Genomic DNA, 25,963 nt, shown 5'->3' with positions numbered 1-25,963 from the left:
AATCACTATGGGCTTCTCTGAGTAAAGAAATGGAAAGCTGCACCAAAGCTCAGAGCTGATGCTCTTGGTACTGAACACAGCATTGTGGAATTCAAGTGGGATTTCTTGTCTTGCTTTCTTTTTTTGCCAAAGTTGCTTGTTTGTCACTTCTGGATGCACCCTGCCTTGTGACTGCCATCTAAGCACTTAATGGAGGGGTTAATAAGCACCTTCTCCACCTCTCTGCTCAGGGTAGTTGTGTGGCAGCCCAGACTCTTCAGGGAGGGAGAGCAGGAACAAGTCTCATCAGGGATCTTCTTTACGATACGAAAATGTCATCCTGAAATCATGTTATTCCTTTGCAAACGTCTGCTGTGGCATGTATTACACAGTTTCACAGACACAGAAAGTGTTAAAATGTACCTACTTATTGTATTGCAAAGGGCATGCAATGCGAACTTGGGAAAGTATGTTAGGCAGCATGAATTTTTCCCTTAAGCAATATGTAATATGTGAATTACTTCTTAAAATTAGTATCCCATGCTTGTTAGGATTTGTTCTTTTTCATTAAGTCCCTTTGCTACGTCCTCAAACCAGCCTGTGCACTCCTGCTGTGTATTATTATTACCCTTTCAACTCCTGCACAATTCCTACTGAGCCTGCAGGGATCTGGGTCTTCTGCACAATGTTTTACCCAAGGAGATCACAAACTGCAGGACCCAAGCTGTGGCTGAGCACTGTCAGTGTTCTGGAGCAGCTTGCAAATAGGTAAATACATGCAGCTCTATGCCAGCAGCCCCTAGCCAGCTGATGCCAATCTGGAAGCATTTTCCCTGATGTTACAAAGAGGGAAGAGGTTGGATCAAGGTAAGGCTTGTGTAGCTCAAGTTTTCCTTCTTGAGGCACCAGCCATATGCCAGGGGGCCCTCACATGAGAAGACCTGGGGAAGCCTTGTTCTCTGGATTTGGGTGAGGAAATTGAGTGGGGAAGCCAAGAGGATGTCTGATTTCCCAAGAGGGTTTGGAAGACCTGGTACACATTCATGACAGGGTCAATGAGCAGGAGAAGACAAGTGTAATGACAAAGCCACGGAGGCACAGAAAATGTAAGGATCTGAATCTCTCCCTTCCACAAGCATTACTCCATGCTGATGAGATTGACTCAGAGAGACAAAGGGCCTGAGAGCCCTCAGTGATGGGGCAATCTGGGTAATTTGGAGTTTGGCTGTATCTGAATTGTATCCACTTCAGAAAGAGAGTTTTCAGGGCAAACATTTACAAACATGAGAAGATGTCCCAGCAGGTGGGAGATCTTGGGCACTGCTTGGTACCTGGACTCCGGGTAGCAAACCTGCAAGATGAGGAAACATCTTCTACCCCTGCTCAGCTGGTGGCATGGTCCATAGAGCACACAGACTTTGGTCCTGCCACTGTCCCAGCAAGTGCCCAAGCAAGCTATGGCCCCACTTCCCTCTGGAGAGGAAAAAACAGTGTCCCTCCTGAGATGAGACCTCGACTGGGTGCAGCAGTCCAGGTCTTGCTGGTCCCAGGAGGCATTGGCCATGCTGAGAAGCGTCACAGCAGCACCTGGACTGACTGAAACCTTATGACATCCTCACAGCTCTCCTTCCTGCTTGCATTTGGGATGGAGATTTAATGCTCAGGACTTACATATTGTGAAGGCAGGGGAAGAGTAATCACCTCTGGCTTATTCTCTACTGTCACTGATTTACTGTATTAATTTGTTTCACAGGTAGGCAGTGACTTTTATTTTCTTGCTGATGCAGTTGTTTTATGCTCAAGGAAAGGGCAGAGCTGTATATAAAATAACAGATAAAGAAGGAATCCTTGAAGCTCAGGATTCTGGTGATGAAAAAAGTTATGGGAATAGAGAACACATTTGCTCTCTTACAAAACAAGATTTGGATTTTCCCTTTAAAATTCAGAGTTTACTAGAGTTTCTTGAACCAATAAAAATCCATGGGAAGGGAGTGCCAGTAATAACAGCTCTACACTCACACCGGGTGGTAGAAGCAGCAGCAGTTTCCCCTGGGGGAATTGGGATTCTAGAAGTTAAACAGAAACATTTATAATTGCAAGGAGTTAAAAGGCTTCCTGGGCACTGTGGCTTCCCCTTCATATCCTGAACACACCGGGGTAATGCATTAGCCCTGTGGCACAGAGGAAATAAGCCATCAAAGGGTTTGCTTTTGTGGCTCTGTCTTCTGCTGGGAGAGCAAAGAGAAACACGAGAACAGAGGTGGGTGAGTGTGGCCAGATGCTGCCCGCAGAAACTCCCCGTGGGGATTATTTGCATTTTCCTTCTGCACAGGAGACCGCTGGTTTCTCATCAGCTGAATCCACCTGCCCCAGTTAAAACAACTGCTCCTACAGGATTTGTTTACTTAATTTCAAGGCAACACGCACAAAAATGGAGCAGTGTGAGTGAGGTGGGAGTCACACTTCAAGCACTGATCCAGCTTTCCCTTCTCTGTATCTGGACTGTTCTGTTAAAATGTCATTTAAGATGTTTCTGCAATGTGACTCTTGGAACCAAACATAAACAATTATCCTGCTCTAATGTCACCTATGTCCTCCCACCACTCCTCCTACCCACTGCCATGCAATCTACAGAGGCATTGATCCCAAATTAAAAGACAGCGTCAAAATGTGAGTCACTTCTTTTGCACATTATTAAGTGCCCATTTTGGTTAAGCTGGTGGTGGTTGCCAATCCCATGTCATATCCACCCTTCCCTTTTTTCTAGTCCTTGCTCCTGCATACCAGACATTAATCTAACATGTCTTTGGGCCTGCCTTTCCCTTGGTTTTCATATGGATTTTGCTTCATATCTTATGTCAGGGATGCACATTTAATCAACTGCCTTCCCTCTTGCCCACCTCACCAGCCCCAGCAGAGATGAGCAGCTGAAAATCTTGATTGGCGAAGCTGAACTCAGTAGTTCCAAACAAATGTCAGCTCCTGGCTCTGTTCTTACTGGGTGAAGAAAAATCACGTCACACATGAGAAATCCTGAACTTGTTGGGATTTTGTTTTGCTGAATGGAATGAGGAAAGGCAGAGCAGAGACTGGTTTCCAAAGGGTCCCCTCAATTTTTTGCTCTATGCAGCGAGGCAGGAAGGCCCCATGCAGGGAAGGCCAAGGGGCCCTGTTATTGCTAGCCATACAGACTGTTGTGTGACAGCCCCAGAGGTGTTAGCCGGTGTGTACTGCAAAGGGGATGCAGTCCCATGAGCATGACTGGTGGGACAAAGCGCAGGAGCCCATCCATCACTCAGGATGGAATCAGTGGAGAGAGTCCTTCCGTGGGGCAAACCAGATTTTTGGATGACAAGGAGAGAGGTTTCCCTGTAACCTGAACGTGTCCAATGTACAGACCTTTAAGTGCCAGGAGATAACAAGCCTTCCCACGTCCTGAGTCAGCTCTGTAATCCCCTTGCTGCAGATTACCACACAGATTACCACACAGGCATGCACCCAGAGCAGCAGAAAAAATTGGAGATTGCATCCTTCAGGAGCCATGGGTGTTCCACAAGCCTTCCTGCTGCTGTAGAAAATAACATCATCACCCCAAACCTGGTAAAGCAGAGGGTGTGACAGTCCTGCATGACTCCTTTGTTGCCCAACCTCTGCCCACTCTGTCGGTGGTGCTGGATAGGAGATGTGACAAGAAGGCTCGGTGCTGGGGTAAGGGAGCATTTTTTGCTAGCCCAAGGCTCAGTAGGAGCAGCTGTGACCCAGCATGACTTTGGTGAGGGGGACTATCACCAGGCACTGAGCAGGCATTAGATGAGAGGCATTCACCAGCCACTGCTGTGATGACAGAACAAAAGGGAATGGACACAGGTTGTGCCAGGGAAGATTTCGATTAGATTTGAGGAAACATTTTTTCTCTGAAAGAGTGGTCAGGCACTGGAATGGCCTGCCTAGGGAGGTGGTTGAGGCACCATCCCTAGTGCTGCTCAAGAAGCGTTTAGATGAGGTGCTAAGGGATTTGATTTAGTAGTTTAGTGGGTAGGGATGGTGATAGGAGGATGGTTGGACTAGATGATCTTGTAGGTCCTTTACAACCTAATGTATCTATGAATCTATGAATCTGTGATGATCAATAGCTTTGGTTGAATTACAACTCCTAGATAATATTAACACGCTCAACAGAACAGCCACAATGATGCTAACAGTCACTGGCTGATTGCAGCACCCTATCTCCAAAGCCTACATACAGCAGGACATGCAAGACACTCTGTGGGATTTCTGTGGTTACCTCCTGTTTGTTGGCAGATATGCTTCTTACCTCTTCAGGTAGGATCTCACTGAGATCGTGATGCTTGAGTTAGAATCATAGAACCCTTAGAGTTGGTAGGGACCTTTGAAAGTCATGCTCCCCTGCCATGAACAGAGGCATGCACAGCTAGATGAGGGCCTGATCCAACCTCACCTTGAAAGTCTCCAGAGACAGAGCATCCACTGCATCTCTGAACAACCTGTTCCAGTACCTCACTGCCCTCACAGACCCTGCTAAAGAGTCTGTCCCCTTCTTTCCCGTAGCTCCCCTGTAGATACTGAAAGGCTGATCTCAGGTCACCTCAGAGCCTTCTTTTCTCCACCCCCAGCTCCCTCAGCCTGTTCTAGTAGGGAGATGTTCCATTCCTTGGGTCATTTTTGTGGCCCTCCTCTGGATGTACTCCAACAGCTCCATGTCTCTCCTGTACCGAGGACTCCACATCCGGATGCAGTACTCCAGGTGAGGCCTCATCAACACAGAGCAGAGGGGCAGGATCACTTTCTCACCCTGCTGGCCATGCTTGATGCAGCCCAGGATATGGTTTGCACTTGATGCAACTTGATGCAGCCCAGGATATGGTTTGCTTTCTGGGCTGCAAGGGCACATTGCTGTCTCATGTGCAGCTCCCTGTCCACCAGTATCTTCAGGTCTTTTTCAGCAGGGCTGTGCTTAATCCTTGCATCCCCCAGCTTGTATTGGTAGTGAGGGTTGCCTCAACGCAGGTGCAAGACCTTGCATTTGTATTTGTTGAACATCATGAGATTCACCTGGGCACACTGCTCAAGCCTGTCTAGGTCCCTCTGAATGACATCCCATCTCAGTTCACCCCACAACTTGAATGGCATCCCATCTTGACTCACCCCACAGCTTGGTGTCATCAGCAAACTTGCTGAGGGTGCACTCAAGCCCACTGTCAATGTAACTGATGAAAATATTAAATAGCATCAGTTCCAGCAGTGACCCCTATGGAACACCAATCCAGGTGGTCAGGGGTCAGTTGTACCTGATCATGTTAAGGACAGGCTATCATTTTAAGCAAGTTGATTCTGATGAGAATCTTTGTTACCCTAAGCTACTCTGCTTGGGGATCCTGGTCCTGAAGAAGATACATCTGCAGCTTTGATTCATGCAGACTGAGGGGTGAGAGCTGGGAAATCCCCTTCTTCCTTTCTCTTCCTGCAGAGCCTGGTAGCCCAGTTTAGTAATTCTCAGATGAGAGGAAGAGGAGAGGTCTGTCAGTACCTTCATTAGTCACCACATCTGCACACATTAGATCTTTTTGAAGTTGAGCAAGTGTTGGGGCTGGGGACAATAGAGCTTGAGCTAGAAGATGATGCTGGCTTTCTGCTCAGCCCATAGCTGTGCTTCTGAGTCAGGTTACTCACCTTTGCAAGGAGTCTTGGTGTTTCACTTCTGAGATGCATCTGTGAGCACATGCTGGAAGTATTCCTCTTCAAATCCAAGGGCTGATTTATCAAATCTTGCACCTGATATAAGTCTACTTCAAATCATCCCTTCAGTGTCACGATTCATACTCCAAATAGGAGTATCTTGTGCAAAACTATTATATTGCCACTGCTTTTGAGCTGTTTAAACAACCAAAATGGTTGCGAGAAAAGGCAGAAACTCTTGGTTTTGGCTTAAAAGCTGTCAAGCACAATGACAAGTTCCAAGTGAGTAGCAGCAAGTTGTGTGAAGGAAGAAGTTAAGAGCCTTGAGGCTCTCTGGAGCCTCCTTTACTCAGACCCCATGGTGATTCAAGGTGACAAAAACCCTGGATGTCTGTGAACAGACAATAAATTCATTGTTTGACATTGTTGACAATAGCATTTGACACTGTCCCACATGACATCTTGGCCGAAAAATTGGAGAAAAATGGATGTGATGGATGGACCTCTCACTGGATAAGGAACTGGCTGGATGGTTGCACTCAGAATTGCAGTCAGTGGCTCACTGTCCAAGTGGAGACTGATGATGAGTGGCATTCCTTGAGGATCAGTGCTGGGACCAGTGTTATTTAACATCTTTGTAGGTGACATGGACAGTGGGATTGAGTTCACACTCAGCAAGTTTGCAGACAACACCAAGCTGAGTGGTGCAGTTGACATACTGTAAGAAAGGGATCATCCAGAGGGACCTGGACAGGCTTGAGAGGTGGGCCTCTGTTAACCTCACGAAGTTCAACAAGGCCAAGTGTAATGTCTTGCATCTGGGTCAGGGCAATCGCAAGCACAAATACAGGTTGGACAGGGAATGACATCAGAGCAGCTCTGAGAAGGATTTTGGGGTGTCAGTTGATGAAAGACTCAACATGAGCCAGCAATGTGTTCTTGCAGCCCAGAAGGCCAATTGTATTCTGGATTGCATCAGGAGAATTGTGACCAGCAGGCCAAGGGAGATGACTGCTCCTCTACTCTGATCTCGTGAGACCCCATCTGGAGTACTGTGTCCAGTTTTGGGGCCCCCAACACAAGAAGGACATTGAGCTATTGGAGTGAGTCCAGAGGAGGGCCATGACAGTGATCAGAGGGCTGGAGGACCTACCTTATGAGGTCAGTCTGAGAAAGCTGTGACTCTTCAGCCTGGAGGAGAGAAGGTTTTGGGGGGACCTTATTGTGGCCTTCCAGTAATTGAAGGGGGCCTACAGGAAAGCTGGGGAGGGACTTACAACAGGAAAGTGACAGTACAACAGGAAATGGCTTTAAACTGGAAGAGGGTAGATTTAGCCCAGATATTGGGAAGTAATCCTTTACTGCGAGGGTGGTGAGACACTGGAACAGGTTGCCCAGAGAGGTTGTGGATGCTGCTTCCCCAGAAGCATTCAAGGCCAGGCTGGATGGGGCTGTGAGCAACCTGGTCTAGAGGAAGGTGTCCCTGCCTATAGCAGGGGCTTGGAACTAGATGATATTAAAGATCCCATTGAAACCAAGCCATTCTATGATTCTAGGATTCTGTAACAGTGAACATTCCCTTTGACACCCTGGTGGAGTTTCCACAGTGCACCAGTAGGGAGCCATGCTTTCACTCTTTAGCTAAAGACGCTAAGGAATGTATGACACCTCAGGACAGCAGTGACTTTCTGCATTTCTATCATGATGACTTGAGACAGATGAGACATGTAAGCAGGTGAATGCTTTTGTGGATATATAAAAACATCAACCAGACCATTAGGTCACTGGGGCAGCAGTGAAAACAACCAGCTGGAGATCTGAAGTTTGGCATCAGTTGCTAGGAGGGTCAGGAGTGATATTTCTTAGATATGGTTATTAACCAAGTAAAAATGTTAAGGTAGTAGATGCTATTTGAAGTTCTTATGACTATCTATAAATACACTATATAACAATCCTTTTTAACAAAAGGAAGGATGGTCTTCCATGACTGTAATATATGTAAAAGTATAAAACATATGTGAAAGCAGTGAGATCAAGTAATCATGTCATTTCTATAAATAGCAAAGGAAATAATCATGGAAGAAGAGAGCAAAATATTTGAAGGAGCTAAATGACTCCAGAACTGTGTGGCTAACTCACTGGGGCTCTTTCTTTGCACTTTGTAAGTTCCTGCACATGCTGTGCCTCTGAGGCAAAATCATGCAAGCCCACGTCAACTCACATTTAACATTTAATACACACAGCATCTGTCCTGCATAAAACAGTTGCAAACATAAAATAGCAAATAGTGATGGCACAGGAAATAAGACAGATCTTCAGAGAGAGTACAATTTTTTGCAGTATTCCTGAACACAGTGAAACTGAAGTGGTCGAAATAGAGGGGTATACATATTTACTCTGCCTGACTAAGCCAGTAGGGAAAATAGGCAGCCTATGTGTTTATATAACACTGCATTTTTTTTCCCCAAATTCATGTCTCTTAAGGACTGTAAAATGGGAGCAGGCACAAATGGTTAAATTCCTTTGGCCAAATTCTTCTGTTATCTACATCTAGATGTGGCTTCTTGGCTTTTGCAAACTCATGTGCGTGCGTGTGTAAGGAATGTGAGATCAAGCTAATTTAGTTTTCTGTGACCCATATAGAAACCCTGGCCTAACCCCAAAAATGTTTCCTCTAAGAGAGCTCCCCAGCAAGGCCCCTCTTGTCCCTTGGAAACTGGCCCTATTTCAGTCAGGTCTAAGAATACTTTCCAAATGAGGGGTATTCTGTGGTAGAGAAGGTAATTACCAGCATGATTTAAGAGGAAAATATTCAACTCCTGAATATATTGTGGAAGGAATGGGTTTCTTTGTTAATATGCGTATCTAAGGTCATGCATATAGGATGTGGCCTTTTCAACTTGCTGTATGTACGTTAGCTAAGGGTAGTCATGCTGGGTGTCCTGCATTCTTAAAGATTTTCTTCAATGGATGTTACTAAGGAAATACAAGAGGATGCTGTGATGGAAAGGGAAATTGTGAAAAATGTTGCTGCTAATGAGCACCATAGCCCTGGAGCAATGGGGTGAAGCCATGAAGAGACATGGTGAGAGCCATGAAGCTCCCACCCAGTGATCCTCTCCCCATCAGGGCAATCTAGAGAAAAGTGTTGTTCTTTGCTACAGTTCTGTGATTTGAAATAGAAAGGAGGGGAAAGCACAGGATAAAGAGAGAGAAAGAGAAATAAGCCTTCAGATTTCCAGATGAGGGAAAAAATCTCAGCTACCTACCTATCTGTATCCCCAGTACTGCATTGCAGTAGTACAACCACCACTATCTCACAACACATTGTGCAGGGAAGCAGCATCCCATACATACCTCAGTTCATGCTGAGGGTACTGTGCCTGCCTGTTTTGGGAGGTAGCACAACTCTTTCAAGTCAAAGAGTGACCTCTCCAAGTTGCACTCACCATCCATGGAAAAGGGAGAACCATGTCACCGAGAAGCAGGCAATAATTTGGATATGAATCCATTGGAGCAGTTACATCTGAACTTGATTGTTTTTCTGTTTGAGACAAAATCACTTGCATAAGTAATCTTGTAGAAGGTTTTGTTTGTTTGTTTGGTAGTTAATTTTTTATCTCTTGCCTTCTCTTTATTAAAATGTATTGACATCAGGATAGTAACATCAATGCAATGATAACAGTGAACACCTCAGATAACACTTCAGTGAAATGACTTGCAGATTATCTTCATCTTTCATTTCTGATGGAAGCATTTAGTGCCCCATATCAGTGTTTTCCCAAAACACAGAAGTCTCTGAAGTGTAGGGTGGGGCTGAGAAAGGGAACAACTTTAGGCTGCCATTAACATTTTAGAAAAGGACAAAATGCCTCACACCAAATAAAGATGAATGGCCATAAATACTTTCTTTATGTTGCTGTCTCTGCAGATGTTGTTCTTGCCACAGGAGTACTTCAGGTACAGAAGTGGAAAGGCTGGCTCTGCACTCAAGGGCAGCTGTCCCAATCACTGTCTTCCTTAATGTGTGTGCCATACTCAAAAAGCCTAGAGTACCCATCTTTTACATGTTTCAGCTCAGTCAAGTGATGATTTTTAATGGAATCACTACTAGAAAGATGCCTTACCGATTTGGAATATGTCAAGAAGAATCTGACACCCGCTAACTTTAGAGCTCATTTTAACGCTATTTTAATTATCATCACGATCGATGAAAGTAAGTGACTGTGCCCAGTCCTGTTCTCATAACATTTTGTGATTGATTTGGCAGTACCTTTTATGAGAACAGGGCTGGGTGTCATACCTATATGTACTAGTAATGGGAGAAGGATTGCCAGTATCTGTATCTTCTGGCAAGCCAGACGACCTTTGTAAATTAAGCAAATGGGCTGAAGCCCATAACAGGAGGACCTGCAAAGATAAATTCAGAGTGTTTCACGTATACAGGGGAGAGAATGAACGTTAGAGCAGCAGGGATGTGAGTGGGTTGCATTAACAAGAGTACACAGAGTTTGTGTGTCCTACCTTGTCTACCATGCTGGGTTCTCCCTTGGAGAGTTGTATTCCTCTGTACGAGCCTACAGTAAAAAGAAATCAACCCAAGTGAATTTGTATCTGAAGGAAACAAAGAGATGTATTCTTTTGCTGAAAATAAAGCTTGAGTGGCTCATTTGCCAAAGACCCAGCTGTCCCAAAGCATCATCCAGGGTTCCTGGCTAACTGACATCAAGGGAGTTCAGCATCTGAAGATCAGAGGGGTCAGAACAAAAACCTAGGAATGCAATGGCTTTGGCACACATGCAAAGCAACCCAGAGACACGTTAATTCTCTGCAATTGAAACTGAAGAACATCAGCCACGTGGTGTAGGATGAGCAGAGGTCTGCAGGCTAGAGTGAAGTGTAAGAAGAAAGGGCTGGAGGGGTGTCTTTGCAGACAATGAGTTTCTTTTTTGAAGAAAACATTGGCACGTTAGTGAAACAAACAAACAAAAAACAAAAAAAAAAAAAAAACAAAAAAAAAACAAACACAGAAGAAGGATGGGTAACCCATCCCAAATCTGTTTCTGGTAATACAGAAACAGTTTTGCCACTGAGAGATTGGGTACAGACAAGCAGACCCTCCTGGACTTTCTTCCAAGGTTCTTAAGAGGGAAAGAAAAAAGAGAAAATGGGTAAATACAAAGAGTGAACACAAGCCAGAAGGAGTGATGTGGCCTGAGGGGCTTATCAGTGCAAAGCCAGTTGGGATGTGTGCTCACACAGAATGTTGTATGAACTAGGCTGACGGCATGGGCAGAGCTGACTTAACCTGCTCAAACTGAATTGAGGTGGCCAAGGAGAAGCCTGGACTCACAATGATCATCGCTGTAAACCAGACTTACAGCTGGACACACCTACTTCGAAAAAAGCAGCCCTGCTTGCAAAAGCATGTGTTTACTCCTTGCATGGATGTTGGATGAAGAGTGGAGCAGAATAGAGAACAAAACAGGGCAAGAAATACCCATACCTAATTTTTCTGCTGAGTGGACGCAGAGAGGCACACATTGGGATAAGCCAGGTAGATCTGGGAGACCACGGAATGAAGTGAGGGCCGGAGAGTGAAGGGTCAGAGAGAAACCTGAACCACCATCAGAAGAACATGTTAGGTGAAAACTATAGTGTGACTGAATAGGTAACAGAGATAAGGGGCAGTTGCAATGGACATAGAAATCTCAAAAAAAGTGAATAAATCCAGGCCAGGGAAGGAAGCAAGAAAAAGAACCTGGACGTTGGTTGCCAGGGAGCTGGCAGCAAGAGGGAAAGCTTCTAGGAGATTCCTTAAAGGAAGGGAAAGCCCTGTGCTGGCAGCTGGTTGAAGTGAAGGAGACCACTGGACAAGTGCTGCTACTGAATAAGACTGCTAGGCAGGAAAGGATACAAAAATAGAAATTTACTACAGAAAGAGCATTCCTATGATGCAGGAAACAATCAAATTGCAAGGTCTTTGGGGAAGATCTGGAACAGCTTTACAGGAAAAAATAGAAAGAGTGATGAGACCTTGGCACAGGCTGCCCAGGAAAGTGGTAGAGTCACTGTCCCTGGAGGTATTTAAGGATAGAGAAGGTGTAGTACTTAGGGACATGGTTTTGGTGATAGGTGGACAGCTGAACTAGATGGTCTGAAAGGACTTCTCCAACCTTAATGATTTAATGATTAGGTGCAACAGAGAAGGTTCCTGTGGAACAAAGTGGCAAGAGGAAGAATACTGGAGGCAGTCCAGGGCTAAAGCCAGGAAAAAAACAGAGGAGAAGGATGGGGAGTATTAGAGGATGATCTCTTTGGGCTGAGGAAAATCTACAGGGAGAAAATGGAGAAGCAGAAAGGGAACAGAGGCTGTGGCAAAAGATCAGGTACCAGAAGAAGAGTGGGCTAGCACAGGGGAAGGAGAAGAGATAGTATGGGCTACGAGCAGTGAGCCATGCAGGAAGCCAGCATAAAGAGTTTGCTTATTCAGCAAATCAGGTGATAATTAATTAAATCAAGTCAGGCAGCAATCAGTCGGTTAAATCGGGTAACAATGACTCAATTAAGTTGAACTGAGGAACAATGAACTTATTACATCAAACCAGGGAACAACGAACTGATTAAATCAGCTGGAAGCTGCCAAGGTACATCTGGAGCCAGGGCTAGCAGTCATGGGAGCAGGGGGAATGACTGCAGTGCCTGCTTCAGGAGAAACACCACAGCAGAGACTGAGCATCGTGGCTGACAGCCCTTCTTGTGTCCCCCTGCCTAGTGTGAGTGAAGGACATGGCAGTGTAAAGCTGGTCTGATGAAATGTTTGTAATGACCCAAACAGGTGGGGAGATAGAAGCTGTCAGCTTCCAAATTAGCACTGAGAAAATTACTGGGCTGCTAAGGATGGAGAAAGCCCTGCCTTTCAAATTCGGGTGATGCTGGATATCCGGAGCTGTCAGCTTAAGGAAGCACCTAAGAGGTGGGTGTCTACTGGTGATTTTAGGCTGGCCTACCCAGGGTGCACAGCAGATGTGCTTTCCAGCGATGGGCATGGCTGTTAGGGCACTTGTACTAGAGCAGCTGTGCTTATCCATTTTGAGGCACAAATGATGCAGATTGGCCTCAGTCAAGCTGTTCATGTACTGGCATCGCTAGGAACCATTTCTATCCCCTTTCACTGGTCTCTCTACAATAAAGTACCCATTCCACTATGTGTACTGGGATATTTCATAAACATTGGTAAACTGATAATAAGAGGGAAGGACACATTAGTGAGAAAAATCAGAGGAGAAAAAGAGATGGTTGATGGTTATTTGCACCATTATTCAAAGAGAGTGTAATCCTAACGGCTCTGAAAAAGTACCTGTGAGGTCTGTGCTGGCAGGAGAAGGACTTAAGCACTTTGGACAGTCCAAATGCTTGAGGAGCTGCAGTGGTTTCATGAGCAGCTATATAACATAGGCAACCTTTATGATATTACACAGCGTCACTAGAGTAATTACATTGGAAAGGAAGTGACTCTTTGGGTTTAATTTCTGAATAGATGAGGCCTTGGGAAATTCAGAGTCCATGTAAATCAGGGCTAATATAATACCTATGTGAATATCTGCCAGTAAATTAAATTGCAAATAAATGGTGAAAAAGAGCAGGTTCCTGATCAGTGTACAACAGGGACAGTGCTGGATTCAAGACTCCAGATATGTTATCAGCCTGTTGTTCCCTAATAAAATGTGCCACAGGAGAGCACGCACTTTGAGGTGTACCTGCAAGGCACTTTCACACTGAAATATTTGAGTTACTTCTGTTTCCCCCTCCCTCTGAATGGCTGTAACATTGCAGAAGGCTGCAAAAGTGTAACTGGAGATGTGAAGGCTCGGAGGGGAACCAGAAAGGTATTGGTAGGAAAAACTCCTACTTCCAGTGCTCACTGCAAATTCTGAACAGCAAACTGCTTGGGGAAACAGAAAAGAAATATCCTGGTGATTTTTTTATCCTTTGGCATAGAATGTCTGAGCCCTCTAGCTTTATTTTCCCTCCTTGATTACATGTCAGTAATACATGATTTCTATCTTCTTCCTTTTAACTTAAAAATTAAGTAGAGAATTTATATGTATTTATTTCACAGGTTTATCAAGCCATGCTTTTACTAAAACATTTCTCATCTGTGAAGTGACAAATACAATTTAATTCTAATAAGTGGACAATAACTAAATACATTTAAACTTTTTTTTCATAATTAAAGAGAAGATGTGAAGATTCAAACTAGGAAAACTTTTTAGTATTCCTTAAATTCCAGCAGTTAAATACCTCTTGCACACATCTTGCAGCCCCGGCATCATTATTTACAACTCAACAGCATGTTGGCATTACCAGGTTGGAGAGGCAGCATTTGGCACTGTGAGTAAGCACATGGGAAGATGAAAAAAGGCCTGGGGGAGCAGAGCTGGTCCCTGGCTCCCCAGGCACCCATACAGTCAGAGATCCACTTTAGAACTATGTCCTTTTGGCAGAGCAGAACATCAAAGAAGAAGTTGTCTTTTCCTGCCATAGATGTGGGTTTCTGCTCCGGAATTAAGTTCTGGTGTTGGCAGGGGAGGGCAGCATCCCCTGGGGGCAGCCAGGAGAGGTCTGCTCTGCCCCAGCTCATGGCTCCTCTCCTGCAGGTAACTGCGCAGTGAGAAACAGTCTTGACTCTTCAAGTTCCTCATCATATTTCTCTCACTGTAAAATAACTTTTTTTGGCAGCCAATGCAGACTTGCAAAACAGTGCAAGCTCAAAATCCTCTCTGCAGCTAAATATACCCAATGTTCAGCTGGAAGTTTTTTGACCTGGGAATGACAGAAAGAGCACAGGTATGGCTTTCTCAAGGTCACCGAGTTGAGCTGGAACTTGGCAAGGGGATCACAGAATCACCAAGGTTGGAAAAGACCTGTAAGATCATCCAGTCCAACCATTCACCCATTACCATTTAGCTCTCACTAAACCATGTCCCTCAACACAATGTCTGAATGTACCTTGAACACCTCCAGGGTCAGTGACTCCACCAGCTCCCTGGGCAGCCCATTCCAGCGCCTGACCACTCTTTCAGAGAATAAGTATTTCCTAATATCCAGCCTGAATCTCCCCTGGCACAGCTTGAAGCCATTCCCTCTAGTCCTATCACTAGCCACATGAGAGGCCAACTCCCAGCTCACTACAACCTCCCCACAGATAGCTATAGAGAGCAATGAGGTCTCCCCTGAGCCTCCTCTTCTCCAGACTGAACAATCCCAGCTCCCTCAGCCGCTTCTCATAAGGTCTGTGCTCCAGACCCCTCACCAGCTTGGTTGCCCTTCTTTGAACACGCTCTGGGGCCTCAATGTCTCACAGGTCCCCGATGTCTCCTCCAAAGCTCTTCTCCCATAAGGAGGTAGGCTCCCTTTAGCAAAGCATGGCTGACTGAGCCTCCTCCCTTCCTGAATCACACTGTGCGCATGAACCCTGAACACACCCCAGTGCAACTCCCACGGAAGTCAGTGAGCCAGGAAGACTCAGGCCTCAGGTATTTACTGCCCATCTGGCTCAGCACTGCACATCCTGGGCCTTGCAGCTGTGCTGTGACATGGCTCTGTCTGCATCTCCTATGGATGGGGTGTGGGTGCTGTGTGGTCTGAGAGGAGCACCGGGCCTGCTGGGAGCAGACTGGACTAGAGACCTACAGAGATGCCCTCAAACATGAATGTGCCTGTGGTGTTAATGTGCAGGTTGCAGGGAGCATTGTGAGGAGTGGTGGATGAAAGATGAGATGGAGGGCAATACTTAAACCAGAGCTGATGGCAATTTCTTATCTACTGTATGCAAGGATTGAGTTGCTTGTGCTAGATAATCAAATAAGCCATTGACTTCTGCCAAGGATTTTCACTGGAACTGTTTTTATTCCGGAAAGTGAAGATAAGGAGCAGAAGAATTTAGCTGGAAAGGGTTTGTAACCTGATCCATCCCTCTGTGCCCTCAGCAAGTGTGAACACATGTCCAACCCTGAGATGTGCTGCTGCCGCTGTGCCATGTGTCTCCTCAGAAATTTTGGTAGAGCATTAGCAACAATCTGATTAGATATGTGCAATGCAAGAGAAGAACTCAAGGTTTCAGGTAGAGATTTCTGAACCCCAAGGTTACAGAAGCAAAGCTTTTCCCCAGCAGCTGTACTGTAAACAGAACACTGTACAAGGTGGGTCATGTGTGGATATGGACCTGAGGTGCAGTAGGTGTGCAGGCTGCCGGGAGCCCTCAGGATACTCACAAAGCCAGCACCACTGGCTTTTTTTTTTTTTTTTTTTTTTTTTTTTTTTGCTTCCATTTGCCAATTGCTCCTTTACAACTACCACTAAGACAGGGCCTTCCAAATACCTTGGTTGGATTAGACAGCATACGATCCTGTTACCCTACGCACACATTTACTCTACAAAACTCACATCTGCCTTATCTCGCTATTCATCCAGCACCTTTCTTTTTTTGACAGATTTTCCCTCGCTACCCCAGGCCTTTCTAGTCTTCACGTCTGCCCTCTTCCCCTCTGCTCACAGTCCTGCTCTCGATGCCTCTCTAGGCGGGATGACTATGGAAGAGGCAGCTCAGGGAACGGGCGAGACCCCTAAACGCGGGCTCTATTGCCCCCACACAGCCGGGCCCCGCCGGGGATGGGCGCTCCCGGCTCCGCCCCGGGCGCTCCGCCGAAGGATCCCCGCGCGGGTGGAGGCGGGCGTGGGGCGGGTTAAAAGCGGCGGCAGGTGAACGGGGAGGGACCTTAAAGCTGCGGGCCGGGAGTCTTGGGTCGGCCGCTTTGTTGGCACCGCACCACTGAGCCCTGGTGCTGGCCCCGAAGGGGTCCCGGCAGCGCTGAAGCAGGTAAGGAGGAGAGCAAGGGTAAGAAAGAGCGAGCGGGCGGCGGCAGGACGTAGCCCCGCCATCAGCTCCGTCTCGCTTCTCATCGCAGCGTGCGGGGCAGCGCGGAGCCCCGGCCCTATCGGATCTTTATCTCCTCGGTCATTACTGTCCATTCAGTGCCTAACAGCTCTTCTTCTTTTTAATCCCCGCTCTCTCCCAGTGAGCGCGTTATGTGAAGCGTCCGAGCAGCTGCGGCACCGAGAGAAATAGAGGCTTCCGCAATTTGCAGGTAATTCGCGGCACACCTACGGGCGGTCGGAGAGCTGCGCTGGGGTAAACAGCTCGCAGCAAACTGACAGGTCCGGCCATCGCGGGCTGGAAGCATTCCTCACAGCTACAGGGGAATGGGAGCTGAGGCGTGAGTCAGAGCCCGGCGCTGCTCCGGACGGCTCCTGCCGCTCCCCTTCCTTTTTGCTGAAGGAAGCGCTTCAGTGTGTCGGCTCGGGATTGCAGTGTGACTTTTCCACATGGGGTTTGCTGTATGTTTGCAGAGCCGTGCTCCTCTAGTGTGCATCCTGAGGGACTTCAGTTCCCAGGTCTGCCAGTCTGGGAACTGATGGTAGAAGGACTAAGTGTCACAGAGCTTAAAATGGCGCAATAAAAAGGCATGGCTTGTGATGCACCTCTGGAAGAATCCATTTTTTCATGATAGGGCCACTTCCTTCTAACTAGTGAAGCAACTTGGGCCTTTGTTGTTTTACATCCCTTGAAGTCTAACCCGAGTGAGACTCCTTGGCAGCCTCATTGAATTGGTGCAAAAAGTGAAAAAGATACAGTAGAATGCCTCAGTATCTAGGAAAATAGTAGCACTCTGAAGTAAACATTAAGTTACTACTAAAAGTTATTGCATGGATTCACATGGCTCCTCTCATCAAAATGGTCACTTTACAAATGGTGCTTCTTGTTATTCATGTGAACAGGGGAAACAAAAGGTCTCAAACTTCAATAAACAGGAGCAAGGATTTAATTTTTGTTTTTCTTCAGGTTTTTTTTCCTTGTTCTGCTCCTCACAGCTCTTAATTGCTATTAGTGATGATTGATGGCTTATCTGACTGGATACCTGACTCTTGTCTGGCTAAGCACTGTTTTTGATAGAGGTAAATCTGAAGTGATGACATATGAGGAGAGAAAGTGCTGTCAAAACAATAGGAATACATAGAAATCAGAAATGCAGCAATTAGTTATATTGTTTTTAACTTCCCTTTAATACTTTTTCAAATCTCATATGTAGCTCTTCCTGCCACTGATGCTTTTAAAAATAAAAAGTTCTTTTTTTATCTTTAATAAGATGGAAGAAAAAGAAGAAAAAGCTGCTTTTCACTATCAAGTCATAGCATTTCTATAAGGGTACAAGTCCGCTCTGAGGAATTTCTGACCTGCCAGTCAGAAATATTGTCTTGAGGTGGGAGTGGGTGTATTTCAAGGAACACATAGTGAATCTATAGAGTGAATATGGGCATATGCCCAGACCTGGTGATTTTTGTTGTTGTCTTCTACAAACCCATACAAATAGTACTGCTACTTTTGTGTCTGGGGGCAGTGCGAAGTGCAAGTGATTCTCTATTTAGAATTTGGGTATTAGGACACTTGCATCCGTGGAGAAATAGTCCTCAAGAACTTAATCCCTTTCAAAGCAGGGGCTTTTAAGTACTCTTTTTTCTCCCTCCCCCCCCTCCCCCTGTAAACCTTTCCTTCAAGAATGGCTGAGGGGGCAAATTCTAGAAGAAATTCTGTCTTGTTACACCTTCAAGCATGACCAACTTTTCTGATGTCTTGTTTTCCACAACTGGAGTAAATTTCCTGCAGAGGTGTTCTGGAGGATGGTAATTCTCCATTTCCATTTGTGGGCTAGTGAAATAACCATGGATATTTCCAAACCTGCTTGGAAAATGGCTTGGAAGTCTGTAAGGGCATGAACGTGGTGCAGTTGTAATGGGGTCAGTGTGGGGCTGAATCCTCAATGCTCTTGTTATTTACTTAGCATATGTTTTCAATAAACTTCATGCATATTGGGTTGTAATAGTTTGTTTTAAAGTGTTTAAAAAAAAAAAAAGCTTAGATCAAAGAATGTTTCCCGTTGCCATAAACTTGAGTTGAAGAAAACACAATGCTTGCTGTGTTCAGACCTGCAACTGTCAGAGGTTTCCTGTTCCTGATTAGTCTTGGCCTGTTCTTGAGTCAAATCAGATATACTGTAACTCCTATCTGTCTTGGCTCCTCTGTTGCTCTCTGGTTTCCACTCTGATGTGGAGATAGGTGCTCAGAACAAAGCTTGAGAGCTGCATGGGCTTTTGGGATTGTTAAACTGATCTTTTGATCCACATTCAACTTCTTAGAAGAGCTGCTGATCCTTGAAGGAGCATGCAGTCGGAACACTCCTGTTTTTAATATGCTGCAGTAAAATTAAAAATAAAAATAGCTGGAAGCTTACTATCGTAGTAAAATGAAAGGATTTCAGTTTCCCAAAGTCAGAGTTCAAAGCCACATCTTACGGTGTGAACTCTACACTGCAGCTGTCGTAATGGGAGGAGCTGTGTTCTCTTAAGTAACAAGTGTCCTGAATAGTTCAATTTAAGCTTTGTACTTAAACTTTGAACTAGTGCTTGCCTGTTTTGGTCCACTGATAATGGAGTATGAATCTCTGAATTCTCCAGTTGTTGAAGAGCACTTCAGAACAACCCTGTTCTGAAAGTGAGATTTTGCTATCCCAGTTAATGTCTGTGAAACTAAGGTATGGAGTAGGCTTAAAATTAAGTAGATAGACCAGGAGAGATAGCAACTAAGTGCTGTAGCCGGTGTACCTGCCGTTCCTGCTGAGGAGAAGGGATGCTGTATTTGGAAGATGTTGATCTCTTATGTATTTATAAGAAACTTCCTGGACTCCATCCTGACAATACTGTTCTGCATTGAAATTGCCACTCCCAGGCTTCTTAGTTCCTCCTTTATCCCCAGCTCTGATCAGGACCAGTATTTTTTTTGCTTAAAGATTATCTCAGCTAATGTATTCCTAGGTTGGAGGAATTGCCATCTGTCTTCACTGCTGATCTTATACCAGTATTTAGAGGTACTACTGCAAGTGGTGGAGTGCACTCTGGACTCCTGGTACCCTACACTGAAATTCTGATAGGAATGCTGTGAAGAACCTCTGCATTTCTGTTTGATTCCCTTAGAATAAAGAATTGGTATAATGTCTGTAGCTCTGAGGGGTGTGTAGTCTTTGAATTTATACATGCTGTGGACCACTTCCTGACTGGAACTCCTAGATGTCATGTTAGAAGCACTGTAGGAACTTTTTTTGCCTTATTAATATCTTACTGCAGTAAGCTTCACTGTGTATGTGAGAAATGCAGTTAATGTTGTTTCTACCTTTGCGCTCTGTAGTCTGATGAAGCCATGGATTTAACCATTGACTAATGATTATCTGGTATAACAGTCCTTACCAGAGCTTACAATGTTGAAGTAGTTCTGTGCCTGAAGAGCTTTGTGATGGTGTGATGTGTGGGGATTTTAGTGGTGCACACAGAGTGCTGTGATGGTTGTTTAATGCAGGCTGGCAGGAACTAGTTTAAGCAGTAAGCAGTCATGGCAGTGTAGGGCTCAGAACCTGCCCAGTATCTGGAGAGCTGCAGAAATAGGTAAGCTGTATTTGTCTTGCTGTCCCACCTTCTAATGGTGCCTGAGTCCACTGTGGGATGAACACTTGTGTGCTTCTCCATGTGTTGTGTGGTCATGCAGGACCGTTTCCCACACTACCAGCTCTTAGGACCATTTTTATCTCCTACTGTAAGAGCTGTGCTGTGCTGTCCTGCTCCTCTGATTTCTCAGATGGAGGAGCAGAAGGTTCAGTCAATAGCAGAATGGAATCATTTATTTATTTGGTGAACTGTAGTACTTAAAATTAACTAAGTCTCATGTTAAGATGCATTCAAAATGCTTAGCTACTCAGCTTTACTGGCTTATCTCCTGTTCTTCTCACCTTCCTCCTTTATCTTCAGCCACTATTCCCACTGTACACTTTTTTTTGGTCCTGATTTCACCTAGGCTTTCATTTCTTAACTTATTCTTGTCCATATTCTTGTCCAGTGCTTTACTTCTGGGATGAGTAAACTATATGCTGTGATTTGTGTGCATTTAGGTAGGTTGTCTCACTCAATTATCTGTGAGAGTTAGCAGCTGTCAAAGGGAAGTAGCTTTCCTGCTTTTGTCACCTTTGTTCAGACAGACAGTTAATATTTTACTTCCTAGTAAGAAGGTCTGGAAAACAAGTATTTGAAAGAAAGATAACCTGCAATTGGGAGTAAGCATCCTAGGTTTTGTAAATTAGGAGTAAATGAGGTATCACATCACTACAGAGTAAATTAGGAGTAAATGAGGTATTGCATCACTACAGGTAGCCCAAACTTGATGTCTGGATGTGTGAAGGGCTCACAGTCTGCTTTGGTCTATTTATTGAATGACATCTGGGCACTTCAGTGGTTTTTGAATTGCCTTTATCTCTCAGCAACAAAGTTTAGAACATCTAATGTTAAAGTCAGGGAACACCAGGCCAGAGTATTTAGATAGAATTTGGCACACTTTAATATGGCCCTACAGTCTCATCTGTGCTGCTCTTCAAGAACTTTACTGGGTGCAGTATCTGATGATCAGTGCTTATATCAATCTTCTGAATTCCTCAGAAGTCACACGCCTTTCTGCCAGCATTAAAACAGGTCTGGCTATGAGGGTAGAACAAGGAGGGGGCAAAGGTTGGTGACTAGCTCAGCAAGCAGCAGAAAGAGCAGGATTGTGGCAGGAGGAGTGGGACAGATAGCTGGAGGAGTTGGAAGGTGGGTGGGAATGATGAAGAGGGGAAGGTTTGGGCAGATATGAAAGTCAAGTCTTTGGGAAGGAGTGGATATGGCCCTGGGAGGCTGTCCTGTTTTACTTGCCCATCAAGTCCTATTAGGATTGGCTGCCTCTCCAAACTGTAGTGCCTTTTTCTGCCTGCATCCAGATACAGACATGCTTTTGATAGAGTTGAAACATAATATGTTCTCAATGGAGATGGAACAGTCAGATGAATGGTGTAGCTTAACAATATATCGAACCATCCCTGCTAAGGGCTTTTCTTCTCTGGCTGCTCATTCTGATGCTTTGCAATGTGCAGCTTGTTTTAAAATGCCATGCTTTCCAAATGGTTTGTGGAGCTGTGTGCTAAAGCAGATTGATGAAATGGGTCCAGTTGGAGAAAACAGTGTACCAATACTGGGAGTAACTTCTGAACAAACCAGTTGTGTGTTCTGGGTTATGATGTACCCTCACAGTGCTGCAGGAGATGGAGAACTGCAAAGGGACCTTGGGAGCAAGAAGTGGTGGGGAGGAGTCTGTATATAGCTTTGCCACTAACAACGTGATATCCTTGAAGTACACCCTGAGGCACTTATATTTTGGAATCTCCTCTGCTCAGGAAGATGGGAAGGTGCAATTGCACATGGAAGCAAGTTCTTGGGAAGGGAGTATGCAGTTCCTCCCTCTCAGCCTTTCATATTTGTGGAGAGGGCTGACTGCAGGGGGAACAGTGGCAGAAGAAATGCTAGATTTAAAGAGTGGGTGAATGATACATGTGGTGCATGTGGTAACTGCCCTCCACAGGACTTATAACTGTGGTGTGTGTAGGTATTTCTAATCAGTGCTGAGCTGTCACATTGTTAGTTCTATAGTTGCAATGTGTGTAATAGTAAAGGGACATGAGTAAGAATATCAGTAGTAAAGCAATAAGTCTTTCTCTGCCTCAGTTTGACTATATGGAGATTTCCAAAACAAATTCTGTGACAAAAAAACCCAAACTGATCTAATTAGTTTAAAATAAGATGGCAAAAATAGGGATAGAGACAAAACTTTAAAATTACTGTTTTGTACTTATCTATGGTGTTCAGAGTCTTTCCTGTGCTCTCACATGTTAACCTGCAGAGACTTTTTCTATATCCATGTGCTGATGAAATATATAGTTTGTGTTTGAGAGGAAAACCAACAAAACGTGGTAGGAAGGTAGCTCTGCTTCCAGAGCTTTTCAGACAGATGCTGAGGTAATATGCCACACTATGTTTCAAAGAAGTGTCAGAATTAGGAGAGGTTTCTAACAACCTCAATAAAATCTTGTCCTTCCCCTCCCTTCACTCACCTTCCCCTTCTTCCCCCCCCCCCCCCCCCCCCTCCCAACACACACACACACAGTCTTTAACTCCTGAAGTAACCCCACAGAGACAGCAAAGATGACCTGGTAAAACATGCTTTCTGCAAACAGAACCTGCACATTACAAACATTGCAAACAGAACATGCAAATTACCTCTCAGATCTGAAGGGAGTAGGGGGTGTGAAATGCCTCTTTATGCTGTCTGCATAAAGAGCTTCCACAAACAGCTGCAGTGTTTCTGGAGTGGTATTGGGCAGACAACAAATGAAAGGATTTTACCTTTACAGTCGTTATGCTTTGACTCTCAACTACTAGAAGTGCTATTTCTATTGAAGAGTCTCTGCACTCCCATTGTCCTGTCTGAGCTCTTCAAATGCTGACTTTGACTTTCTCATGGCTTCTGAAACCTCCCTTGTTTGGGGAGTAATGTATTCTGCCTTACAAGGTCAGCTGGGTGAGCATGGAAATATGTCCTGCATCTGGCTAAGTACCATACAGTGTCTTCTGTAGTTAGTGGAGAGAAACACAATTTTGGATGAACCTCACAGTTCTGATTTTAAACAGGATAGGAAAATAAATAGTGACAAGATTTTCCCCTCCATTCCCTCATGAAATTGTGGAATTTTCTTCAGGAACAATGGAGAGAGCCATACATCTGCATCCTTAAAACTTCCTTAGGCAGGTTGTGTACACCTCATGTAGGGTACAGAGCTTCCACAGCAGCTCCTCGAGGTCTGACTTCCTGCTGGAATAAGGTACTCATGAAAATGTTGTTAATGCTGTACTAAGTAAAAATGGGCAAACTCATCTTAATTTCCTAATGAGTTTAGCTATTTTTTTCCCTCAAATATAGTAACTAAATGGCCATACAGACTTTCTTTTTCAGTGGCTTTGGTTTTCTGTAACATTATAATAGGGCTTGCACCTCACCACCAGCTTTTTGTTGTTTACCTTGAGAATTCCAGAGGCTCTGAGGAATCTCTCATTCTGGTTACATTTCACCATAACACCTACCTCACTTTTGACTGTTGATATCATCTTCAGTTCTTTGTTCTTATGACTAAAGCTTCTAGAAATTGTGGTTTTGAAATAAGGTCCTTTTTTCATTGGTTTCCCTTGCCTACTTTTTCTGCCGATATGGATAGGAACTTCCAGTTGCCCGGTGCACCTAGCAGTCAAGCAATTTGCTTTGTGTAATCAAGTAACAAAATGTGACCTGCTGATAAGTGGTTACTGTGTCACCTTGACTGCTTTTGGATCAGACCACTGTGTGAACAAGATGTTACCACAGCCAATGAATGTACTGCAATTATGTTTACAGCGTTACCTTTGTTTTTTACTGTATGCTGAATAGTGCTTGTTTCCCATCCTGATTAATCTTTTTGTTTTGTCTTAGGTCATATTTTTAAAGCGAGGCAATGGATTGGGGAGCTCTGCAGACCATCTTAGGAGGTGTAAATAAACACTCCACCAGCATTGGGAAGATATGGCTCACGGTCCTGTTCATCTTCCGTATCATGATCCTGGTGGTGGCTGCAGAGAGAGTCTGGGGAGATGAACAAGATGACTTTATCTGCAACACTCTGCAACCTGGTTGCAAGAATGTTTGCTATGATCACTTTTTCCCCATCTCTCACATCAGACTCTGGGCCCTGCAGCTGATCTTCGTTTCCACCCCTGCTCTGCTGGTGGCCATGCACGTGGCTTACAGGAGGCACGAGAAGAAAAGGCAGTTCAGAAAGGGAGACCAGAAATGCGAGTATAAAGACATTGAAGAAATCAGAAGCCAGAGGTTTCGTATTGAGGGCACCTTGTGGTGGACGTACACTTGCAGCATCTTCTTCAGATTGGTCTTTGAAGCAGTATTCATGTATGCGTTTTATTTCATGTATGATGGCTTCCGAATGCCTCGCTTAATGAAATGTAGTGCTTGGCCCTGCCCCAACACAGTGGACTGCTTTGTTTCTCGGCCTACTGAAAAGACAGTGTTCACGATTTTCATGATTGCTGTGTCCAGTATTTGCATTCTTTTAAATGTAGCTGAATTATGTTATTTACTGACAAAATTTTTTCTCAGAAGGTCTAGAAAAGCTGGGAACCAGAAGCAACACCCCAACCATGAGAATAAAGAAGAAACCAAACAAAATGAAATGAATGAGTTAATATCTGATAGCTGTCAGAACACAGTTATAGGATTCACAAGTAGCTAAAGTGGTGTCAGTGCTGGTATTCACTCTTTTTGGAGTGAATGTTTTTTGTCTAAAGGCTGCAAGTAAAATTTGTTATACTAAACAGCTTATGTTGGGGGACATTTAGCTATGTAGTGACAGGTGTCAATTACGCTCCTGTTGGGGAAAAAAAGGCAGCTTAAACATGTGAAAGTTATGAGGATTTAATAGGAAAGTGCATTTTCCTATGGATATCCTTACAAGTTGACTATGACCAATGCACTAGTGCCTTCATGCTGACATACTTCCTGAAAATGCTATGCAGCAGCAATAAGAACAAAAGCCTTTCCAAGCTAGACACGCTAATGTTTCAAAATGTTTTGTAATAGAGTTAGTTTTTAATTGTGACCAGAAAATTTAAATATTTTTGTAAAAATCTAAGATTCCATGTTACTTAAGGTGTTACAGTCAGCAAGTGACTCTGTGCTTTATTTAAGTAGGTGTATGCAGATGAACCCTGCAATGCCATATTCATAGAGAGGGAATAGCAGTAGGCACATCTTCACAGCTTTGCAAGCACTGCTTGAGTCTGAACAAGAAGCCTGAGGCACCTGCATCTCCCTTGCTGCGGTGGGTATCGGGCAGCCAGCATCTGTGTGCAGAGCTGTGCCTAAAAGCAGCACAGCAATATGGATGCAGTCCAAGTAGACTGGCTTTTAACAACTAGCAGACCTGGTATAAGTATTGTTATTAATCTTGTCATTGCATGCTGCTGATTTTATAGGAACTTAATTTTATGTAAATACACCACATAGCTCATGTTTATTTGTCTAATGTATTTGCTGTATTTGTTCCTTTATGCTATAACACATCTCTGAACCTTTTGGTTTTGTCTTTTTTTTTCTGCGGTAGACCGGTGCTGTTATGAAACTAGGGGCTCTTTGTTTTAGAAGACATGGGGAAGTATCTTTAACACTGGAAATGGAGAAAGTCTTCTGAATAAAAGGCAAACATTTTAAACTTTA

General features: G+C 44.5%; 1 protein-coding gene across 2 annotated transcripts; it reads left to right on the top strand.

Annotated features, from left to right (window-relative positions):
* The first annotated feature begins 16,448 nt into the window (after window positions 1-16,448).
* On the top strand, window positions 16,449-25,963 carry LOC136044676 (gap junction beta-6 protein). Of its 2 annotated transcripts, none has more exons than XR_010621840.1 (2): window positions 16,449-16,558; window positions 16,758-16,821. XR_010621840.1 is itself a non-coding variant. In XM_065730085.1 (2 exons), the coding sequence occupies exon 2, from the start codon at window positions 24,189-24,191 to the stop codon at window positions 24,978-24,980; it is 792 nt and encodes a 263-aa protein (XP_065586157.1). In that variant the 5' UTR covers window positions 16,467-16,558; window positions 24,167-24,188; the 3' UTR covers window positions 24,981-25,963. The 2 variants fall into 2 exon arrangements, 1 of the variants encoding a protein (XP_065586157.1); XM_065730085.1 differs by lacking the exon at window positions 16,758-16,821 and adding an exon at window positions 24,167-25,963 and having other exon boundaries at window positions 16,467-16,558.

Source organism: Cyrtonyx montezumae, unplaced genomic scaffold, assembly GCF_038088225.1.
Source record: "Cyrtonyx montezumae isolate F1298 unplaced genomic scaffold, pur_monq_1.0 scaffold_12, whole genome shotgun sequence".
In the NCBI taxonomy this organism is placed as follows: Eukaryota; Metazoa; Chordata; class Aves; order Galliformes; family Odontophoridae; genus Cyrtonyx; species Cyrtonyx montezumae.
This window is presented reverse-complemented; position numbering and strand designations above follow the sequence as displayed.

Excerpts from the sequence above, each read along its gene's own strand:
- LOC136044676 (XM_065730085.1), top strand. The coding sequence starts at position 24,189 with ATGGATTGGGGAGCTCTGCAGACCATCTTAGGAGGTGTAAATAAACAC.